We start from the raw sequence: 10,331 nt of genomic DNA, 5'->3' as shown, positions 1-10,331 counted from the left end.
TCTAAGTTGAGGGTGAGGTTCTTATTAAGTCTGTTTTGAACTATATTCCAACCTTCTGGATGTCTTGCTTTGAGTTGCCAAAGATTATTTGTTCTAAGTTGTATTCTTCGTCAACTAATTTTTGGGTGTGAGGTTCTAATTTGCTATAGATTAACTTTAAGTAGTATTATCACTGATAATATAGTTAACTTTTTATTTAACTAATCCTTTTTAGCTTTGGTTTGCCATAAAATTTTTTGTATCAATGTTACTAGGCTCGTATAGATTTTCGGGCCCAGGTTCATGCAAATTTTCTAGCTTGTGGGTTCTGGGTTTTACTGCACGGTATTGGAACGGGTATCGGTAAAACCAAGAATCTGCCGTATCAGACAAATTTGCCACTGATTTTTCTTTAAAAATCGATTTTTTAACCATTTTATCCCTTGTCCGTATCGTGTCACCAATATGGTATCGACACGATATCAGGATCAGTCACTTGCAAAACTGGTACATATCATCCGATATGAGCAATACGATACCAATACCTCAAACCATGTGTGGGTTAGTAGTAAGCAAGGGTTTAATTCTTTCTTGATGGGCTACATGGGCCGTTGAAGTAGGCTAATTATGGGCTAGAACAACAATGATCTGAGTTTTAGGTTGATATATAGGAACAGGTGTGAGATTGGCAGCCATATTGGCCGAGTTTAGCTCTGGATCGGTAAGATGGCTCAATCCTGAACCCACAGGGAGCAGGATTCATGGTAGCCACACCCATACTTTTGTACGGTGGTCATCTAATTCTACCACGTGGCAGGTTGGATGGATGTGAAAATTTGGCCACAAGTTGATCATTAGGTGTCCTGCTCACATGTCAAGTCTCAGCTTAAACATGGTTGCTCATGTGGCAAAAAATTAAATAATTTTGGACAATGAAGTGAGTGCATTAGACTACCAAAAGGTGTGTATGGACATACATGAGAGGATATCGATCACCTAGGCAAGAGATCTTTTGAAATCACACTTGATAGCAAATACTTTTGAGACGATGTTGGCAATTCGAATAGTTGGATAAATACGTCATCGTCTAGATTGGTCACATGTCAAATTTCAGGATGAAATTTAAGTAACGTTTGGTATGCATTATAAGTTGATTTTGCATTCTTGGAAGACAAAAATAGTTGTTTTTATCGTCCAATAATGCAAAATCGGCCTAGAATGCATACCAAACAGAGCCTCAATCATTTACCCTCTCATACTGGGACTGTCAGTTATTTAAAAAAAAATTGAGACTACGAAGGCGATGCATTTGACTGCGAATACAATGCATAGACTAGGGGTATGCAAGTTTGGCCTGGTGATCCTGAGCCTGCCCAAGACTTTCTGGGCCTGGGGTGGGCCAAGGATGGGATTTCAAGGCTTGTCGAGTAGGGCCAGGCTTGGGTTAAGCCCAGCCCAGCCGGTATATATATATACACACACATCACATGCATACACATATATGAATTTTTATCGTATGCGGTTCCCTAGTGCCTCTTACAAGAGGAGGGTGGACCCCACCAGGGCAGAGTGTTCGGTCAAGTGCCCGGAGTGGGTCCCACCCCCCTCTTGTGAGAGGCACTGAGGAACCGCACCGGTCAAGTAAGATAAGGATGATTAAGTATTTTAAATTATATTTAATTTTAAGGGTGTCAATTCCAGGCCTAGCCCAATAGATCTGACCGAGCGTGCCCAGTTAAAGCGCGACCCGATTCTTAACGTATTGGGCTTAAGCCTAACACATTTAATAATCGAGCGATTTCGATGTGAGGTCCTAGCCCGCCCTAGCCCACCCGCTTACAGCCCGACCTAGCCTGGTTACCCACCCTAAGATACATTTTCTATTGGTATCGGTATTAATATCATTATAGATGGGCCATATCAGGTTGGATTGGATCACTTCACTTATTAAAATACTAATATTTTTGTTTTTTTTTTTTAAAACCATTTTATACTGATCTGGCCGACACAAAACCGCGAGTCCTTGAATCATGCACAAGCAGGAGTGGTTCTTGACCTGTTGAAACAAAGAAATTCTTATGTTTCTATTTAATATATGGTCATCAAGTTATGAGGTGGATGGGCTTTAGTGGTTACTTCTGAAGTGTGTTAGCTTCCACTAATAGCCTCTGTTGTGGGCTATAAGCATTTGGTTTCATTCCCTAGACCCGTCCATCCCCTTTTCCCTTCTAAAGAACACATCTTTATTTCTATTTAGATTAAATTAAAGAGCATAATAATTTCTGAAGATTTAGTCCATTAATCATGAAAATATTGGAACCCATTTATTCTTCAAGTTAAAAAAACCTATAACAATTAGCCCATTTCAAAAGCGTTTAGAATTAAACAGGCCCACAACCCGATTAAGGATTGATTATAGTAGCCCGATCAAGCCCGTCCAGGCCCGACCTGATTAGCTAAACGGGCAGTCACAGTGTAGGGTTTGAGATTGGTAAAGCCCGATTAGGTCCAACCAAGATTGACCGAGCCCAACCGATTGACATCCCCATTTAATATTGATTAAACATATTAAACGTATAAATAGTTAGGTTAATTTTGTTTTCTCATTTTTGTGTAAAAAATAACATAAGATGATTAAAATACGGCCAAGCCGGGCCTGCCCTCAACCTAACTTGGTCAGACCTAGGTTAAAATATTTCAGCCCAACCTCAGGCCAGGCCAGGCCAGTCCAACCCTGGGACGCCAGCCTGCTTGGTTGCACCATTAGCATGGACATATTTAAGGGAATATGGATTCACCGAAGTGGTTGATCTTCTGAAATTACACCTGCTATATCAAATGCCCCAATTTTTAAGTTGATGTTGGCAATTCTAATTGTTGGATAGGCAACTTTTAATTTGACTAGTTGGCCATATGTCAAATTTCATCATGAAATCATTCATTTACCCTCCCATGTAATGCAATACATCTCGTGTATATCCATGCACCTTCATCGTAGTTCTAGATTTTTAACGGTTTATTTTACCACATGGGCAACTTAGATTAGGTTCTAACTTGATTTTGGGATTTTCATAAAAATAAAAAAAAAGATTTTGGGACAGGGAACTTTGGGGTCAATATAACCACACCAAAAAAAAAAAAAAAAAAAAAAAAAAAAAATTGGAACCCAATCGGAGCTACCACATGACAAATATTTGATGGTAAGATGAGATTTTGGATGGTCACTGGAGTGGGTGCCTAGCAACAAAAGCATTTTAAAGGGAAAATCTTATTCTAATAATAGTTGTAAACTAAGAAGTAACCTTATTTTTTTGCCCTCTTTGGATAACATTTTTTTTTTTTAAGGAGGATAAATCCAATCATTTTACATAAATAATGCATTAAATAATTTTCAATTTTTTTGAAAACTCTTTTTTATCCCTGCATTAAATAATTTTTGAAAATATGAAAATGAGCAATTAAAAGAAGATTACAACTTACAACTTATTAGTTCACCATTTTAATGGAAAAAAAATTGCATCATTTTTTAAATTTACAAAATTTCAAAAGTTTTCTTTCCCGTGGAAAGTACATGTGCGAACTAAGGCCTTGCTTGTTTGCTGGAAATATGGGGATAGAAAGAAAGGACCTAAGGAGTGGGAGGATTGGATAATTTTCCATAGAATGTCAAATATGATCGGTGTTTGGTTGCTTGAGTAGGACATTAACAGACAAATATTGGGAATCAGGGATCCTTTGGGCCTATGTGTCCGGTTAATTATCCCACCCCACCCCCTTCTTAAAATCCCATCAAATTGGGGGGATTTTTGCATTGATCATGGAAAACATTCAACGGCTCTCTGCGCTTCTCTCTCTACTGCCTTGGCTTACTCCGGAGAATTTCTTCCTGTTGTCGAGTATAACATACGCAGGGGAGTCACCGTCCAAGGTTCCCGCATCAATATTAGTGGTTATCCAATGGAAAACGCTGGACAAGTTAAAGGAAGAAGGGCTAGCATTTCCAGCGGAGCAAGACATAAGAATGCTTCTCTCCATTGTAGCAAAAGCTCCCATGGCAATATTGTCTGTCACGACTCACGAACCTAGGTAATCTGAGAGGTTAGATAAGTTGGTCCCATCCTTAGGGTGCCGGTAAAGAGATCGCGTTTTGTCTAAAACGTAAGGGCGATGACACTTCAAATTTTAAAATTCTAAATTGAGTTATTATCACCACAAAAAATACCACACGGATTGCAATGCTAATTAATCCCCAAGACATGTTATTTGGGATAGCTCTTACATTACACTGGGGATCCACATCCTCTACTTCCACTATATGTACTTCCATCCTACTTCCCTCGCTTCTCAGCTTGCCACTTGTCTTTTTGAGCATCCAACGATTGGGATTCAATGAATTTAAAATTTTTTGAATGTCACTTTAGCCCTATTTGAACCCCTATAAACCCACTCAAACCAATCCAACCCATTCGGCTCTTATCGATCAAACCAAACCAAAGTCCATTTTCAAAACCCTAACTTAAAATCATCTACATCGCTTTGTTCAAGTTCAAACCCTTCTTCCCAAACGAAGAGAAGAACCGCCGTTGTTGCTCTCTTCTCCCATCAAACCGCCGTTCCATGAACCAAGAAGATCGATGGGGAAGAAGGTGAGTTTTGAACGACCTTTCTTCCCAAATCCAACACAAACTGCCGTTGCTCTGCTCTCAGACCCTTCTTCTCGTTCCTCTTCTTCTTCCCACAAACTCATAAGCAACGAACATCGAATAGAGCTGAAGAGAAATTAGAGAGTTGGGTTGCCAGCCACTTTGCTTATTGCTACCACACATCTTCAGGAATCAGGAACAAATCAAAAGCATTCAAATAACGAAATCTAAAACTTAAAGAAAAGGAAAACAAATTTATTGTTGCTAAGACAACGATGACATCAATCGAAATTCCAAACAGAAAAAAAATCTGTTAATCACACCTCTTCTTCCCTTTCCTTCCACTCTGTTCATCGCTTTCTTGCCCTAAACCACCTTCTTCTCCTTCTCGTCTCATCCGAATAAGAAAAAAAATTGAGAGATATACAACATAGGTCAAAGAAAATCTCAAATTACAATCTCGGATCACACCCAAACAAATCCTTCTTCAATGACCATGAGGATTGGGGCTGAATCAACTATATATTAAGTGATAATTAAATTTTCCATCTTCAATCGAGAAACAAGTGGAGAATATTTGCAAAAATTAAACTCAATCTCATTACGTAACAATTTCGTCAATTTCTTTTCGTTAATTGGGAGGTAAAACCCGTACGAATCCCCTAAAAAATCTCGAACTATCCAACAGTATCAATAAAAAGAAGATGATACCCAAGGTAGAAGAAAGAGAAAATTTATCAACAACTACAGAGTATTTCTGTTTTCTTTACACAGATTTCTTACAGAGCTAATTCTATAGTTTTCCACATCTGATTTCATCCACTCTTTAAACCCTTAACATCCGGAGAAAAGGAAAGAAGTGTGGGTACAGAGGTTCAGACGATAAAGAAGTTCGATGCGGGTTCGAACATGAAACCACCGGCAACGGCTGTCAACGCCAGGAAACTCGACGAGGAGACGGAACCGGCTACGTTGAACCGAATAGCGGCGAATGTGAGACAGGCCATACAAAAGGCACGGTTGGCTAAGAAGATGAGTCAGGCCGATCTGGCTAAGCAGATCAACGAGAAGCTACAGCTGGTTCAAGAGTACGAGAACGGGAAAGCTGTTCCTAACCAGGCTGTGTTAGTGAAGATGGAGAGGGTCTTGGAAGTCAAGCTGAGAGGAAACTCAGGGTCGGGAAAGTGTAAGTGAATGTGATGGATTCCGAGTTATAGGTGAAGTTGTCGTGTGTCTAGTTCGTTTTCGTTCTACTGTCGGAGCTTCAGCTGCTGCTACATTCTGAACTGCCGAGACAGCCAAGACCATGAGGATCACAGCGGCGAAGAGTCTCATCTTCAATGACTCCATTTCTGTCTTTTCTTCTTCAATGGACTTTGGTTTGGTTTTATCGATAAGAACCGGTTGGGTTGGGTTGGATTGAGTAGGGTATATAGTGGTTCAGATAGGGCTAAAGTGAAATTCAAAAAATTTTGAATTCATTAAATCCTAGTCGTTGGATGCTCAAAAAGACAGGTGGCGGGCTGAGAAGCAAGGGAATTGAAGTAGGATGGAAGTACATATAGTGGAAGTAGAGGATGTGGATCCTTACACTGGTGGCGTGGGGTTGGGCAGGGCTGTAGGGAGGGGTGGCAATAGAGGGGGAACCAGATCTTCTACGGTGCGGGTTGCCCGTCCTGCCGTGTTGCTGCACAGACACAAGGTGGCGTGCATTGACCGCCTTATCCCTGCCCAAGCGTCTTGCCCGAGTGAGGGTAAGGCGGTCATTGCATGCGGCCCTATGTCTGCACAGCATAGGCATGACAGAGCAACACGTCGTAGAAGATCTGTGTTGCAATAGAGGGTGAAGGATGGGGTGTACGTAGAAGAAGAAAAAGAATCTTATCCCAAAAAATAATAATAATAATAATAATAAAAGAAAAAGAAGAGGACGAAGAGGCGAACGGAAGATGGTTGGTTTTTAGTTTAAGTTCGATTTATATTTTACCATAAACTAAAAGGTAAATTGAAATTAAAAAAAAAATTCATGGTGAAAGTTTTCCAACACGGTTTCTTTTAGATTAAGTTTAGCCTTAAATATATGGATTAAAATCCTCTCCGGTGCACAAATCTACAATGAGGTGTAGTGAGGTCCTCACTGGTAGACATATGTCTTTTTAAAAATCAACGGTGAAGATTAAAAACCGTCTTCAACCCTCTTCGATCAGATCTGGATCCTCTACTTCTGAGCTGCCCCTACTTTCGTGCGCCCCACACACAGCAAGGCAGAAAAGACTGTCTTATACCCATGAAATTTCTTGGCGTCCCATGTTATCTCCTCTTTATGTGTTGTATTTTACCTTGTGTGGTCAGTTGTCCCAATGAATATTTACTCGTATATAGTTTCATTTTGTTGTATTGCCTGATTGCGTTGTCAAGGTGGCTTATATGGTGTCAAGGCAAGAAAAGGAATTTTACTACATATAGTGCATGTACACCCAACCTCTACTATGATCAGTATGGTACCCACATGGGCTCCACTTCTTGGAAAGCAGGTAAATGTGGACTTAGTGTTGCTAAGGAGACTTGAACCACTGATCAAGCTCTTAACGCAGTACTCCCAAAGAAGTAGCAAATCACCAGGGCAAGCTCTAGATCATCATTTGCTAGTTAATATCTATATAGCATCTTTGTCATCTGTGCATATGTAGTTTCATTTTTGTCATCTTGGCGTCCAGTGACGATCCGGATCACCCGATACTGATTACTAAAACCTTGTCGGCAGTCTTATCGGTTGTACCACTACCATCGTTTTAAGTAAACTGTTTTGATTTTTTGAAGCCAAAACTGTACCATTTATTAAACAGCTTTTCGGTTTCATTGTAAACGGATCGGTTTCAAATTTCGGTTTGATTTTGACAACCTTATCTTCTGGTAGCCATGAGGGTGCTTAGATCACATTTGTGTAACAGATGGATCACATATCTGGCAGTGAGCAGGAGCGAAATTTTTTTCCAAAAGTGTCAGCCAAGCTCAATGTAAACACAACTCTCTTTGTTTATGAGTCTCATGGCATTTTCTGAGGAGAAGTTAACAAAAGCAACTCTGTCACTACTGCTCCTATATATTTCTCTTTGTTTATATGGTCTCATAGCATTCTCTAGGGAGAAGTACGTTGACAAAAGTGCTCCCATATGTGTAATATATATAAGTAAAACTAAGCATTCTCTCTCTCTCTGTTAGGTGAAGCGAGTGGACTTAGATCCTGTGCATCTGGGCAGCCGGGTTGCATGTGCAGCACCAGACTCAAGACGGTGCTCTTTGACCGCCTTATCCCTGCCCAAGCTCCTTGCCCGAGCAGGGGTAAGGTAGTCAAAGCGTACCGCCTTGAGTTTGGCGCTGCACATGCAACCCGACTGCACAGGATCTTTTTCTGAAGCGAGTGCATAACAAACCAGTAACTAATAGCGAGTCATCTGACTATTCGGCACATCTCAAGCGAAAAGGCTCCTGTGCAGCACCCTGTCTACGCTGTACGTGTAGCGCCAAACACGGCGAGGCATGCAAAGACTGCCTTATCCCTGCTCGAGCAAGGTACTCAGGCAGGGATAAGGCGGTCTTTGCACGCCTTATTGTGTTTGACGCTGCATGTGCAACGCGGGCAAGGTGCTGCACCAAAGTCGAGTCCTTCAAACAAGAGTGCATTTCAGAAGAATCAAATCAGCTTTTCCACTTGAATCCATGGGATCTCTCCATGCTCTCCATACACTACATCCAGAAGGGTCTTCTCTTTCCCAAACAGGTAACACCCGGATCTGGCTCCTATCCAACCATGGCTGGAGCTGGATGGTCCAGCACCCCCTTAAGATGGAGACAGCTGGTCTTTAACAAATCCAATGGTCAGAAATGAGAATGTCTAATTTTAATCTATCCTCCTTTCTCACCCTCTCGTTCGACGAAACCCGACCCGAATGGAAAATATGAAAACTTAAAACCTCTAGTTTCTCTTTCTCTTCCCCCTTTTCACAAAGGATTCTCCATCTTCCCTGGTCAAAAGCAGCTCAAACCCTATGAATAAAAATCCATCTTCCCATTTGAACGGCGAACGACGAACGGAGGCTAACTAGGTAATGTGACTGATAGAACACTTCGTGCTATCAATGACACAATGAGAGTTTCCTGAATTCGAGGCCAGGTCCTCCTCGAATCATGAAGGGATGAGAGAGATGGAACTGAGAATAAGTAATAATATATTTTGCTGCCACTAGCTATTACATGCATTACTTAAATAAGTACAAGAGATAACTGAAATCATCTACGTGGGTAACATGGTCAACACCTACGTGGAGAACATGGGAAGAACCAATAGTGATATGGTAACAATAATAACTTCCTACTCTAACAAAGTGGTAAGCGTGGGGACTTCACACGTAGTCTCCCATGCTCGGTGGTGGACGTCGAACCCTGGTGGAAGGTGGTCGTTGGGGGATTGCGAGAGGAGTCGTGATGTCCTCTGTTGCGGGAATCTCGGATGAAGTGGGAATGGATGACGGCATCGTATCATTCCTTCCATCGTCCAAACGAACCTTGTCCTCAAGGTTCAGGCTCAGCTCAGCGTCGTTTGGAAGGAGTATGGTAGTTGTTTCTGGGTCTCCGCAAAATGGCTTGAGAAGAGAGACGTGAAAGACTGGGTGGATGAGTGTGGTGGGGGGAAGGTATAGCCGATAGGCAACGTCCCCGATATGATCCATAATTTGATATGGTCCATAGTAATGCCTGGCGAGCTTGACGGACGTACGACGAGCGACGAACGACTGGCGATACGGCCAGAGTTTAACCAATACCCAGTCATCGATCGTGAATTACAGGTCAATGCGGTTGCGGTTAGCTTGTAGCTTCATCCGTAACTGTGACTTCTTCAAATTGGCTTTGAGTTGGCGAAGGAGAATGTCACAGGTTTTGAGCTCGCGGTCTACTGGGTCGTCACCAGAAGCAGATGGAAGGTAATCTGGAATGGCTGGCAGTGGGCAGCCGTAGAGCGCTTCAAACGGGGTCATTCCAATAGCTGAATGGAATGAAGTATTATACCAGTATTTCGCCCAGTCTAAGTGTGTGAACCACTGTCGAGGATGGTCCATGCAGTAGCAACGCAAGTACTGCTCGAGGCAGCGATTGAGAACCTCTGATTACCCGTCAGTCTGCGGATGGTAGGCGGTACTCATCTGAAGAGTGGTACCTTGGCGGGGAAAAAGCTCACCCCAAAAGGTGCTAAGGAACAGTGGATCCCGATCACTGACAATACCCCTAGGGATGCCATGCAGCTTTGCAACGTTGCTAAAGAAGACGTCAGCCACTTTCACGGCAGTGTAGTTTGGGGTCAAAGGCACAAAGTGGGCATACTTCTAAAGCCGGTCAACAACGACTAAGATCGTAGTTTTGCCATGCGAATTGGGCAGGCTAGTAATAAAATCAAGAGCAATGTCCTCCTAGACGCGAGTTGGAATTGGCAGTGGCTCAAGAAGCCCTTGCGGAGACTTGGTCGTGTACTTGGTTTGCTGGAAAACAAGGCACTCAGCGACCCATTGAGCACATCTTTGCGTCGGCCTCGCCAAAAGAAACTCTGTTGGATGCGGGCGAGTGTACGCAAGAACCCGAAGTGACCCCTTATGGGAGAACAATGTAATTCCTTAAAAATCGTGGACTTGAATTGAGAGTTGGGAGCCAAATATA

General features: G+C 42.1%; 1 protein-coding gene across 1 annotated transcript; it reads left to right on the top strand.

Moving 5' to 3' along the window:
- Positions 1-5,486: 5,486 nt before the first annotated feature.
- On the top strand, positions 5,487-8,516 carry LOC122657303 (multiprotein-bridging factor 1c-like). Its single transcript, XM_043851955.1, has 2 exons — positions 5,487-5,808; positions 8,506-8,516. Coding segments are annotated over exons 1-2 (279 nt in total). The 5' UTR covers positions 5,487-5,531; the 3' UTR covers positions 8,508-8,516.
- The last annotated feature ends 1,815 nt before the right edge of the window (positions 8,517-10,331 follow it).

Source organism: Telopea speciosissima, chromosome 4, assembly GCF_018873765.1.
Source record: "Telopea speciosissima isolate NSW1024214 ecotype Mountain lineage chromosome 4, Tspe_v1, whole genome shotgun sequence".
Lineage (NCBI taxonomy): Eukaryota > Viridiplantae > Streptophyta > Magnoliopsida > Proteales > Proteaceae > Telopea > Telopea speciosissima.
This window is presented reverse-complemented; position numbering and strand designations above follow the sequence as displayed.

Coding starts and splice junctions, on each gene's coding strand:
- LOC122657303 (XM_043851955.1), top strand. CDS start 5,532: ATGAAACCACCGGCAACGGCTGTCAACGCCAGGAAACTCGACGAGGAG.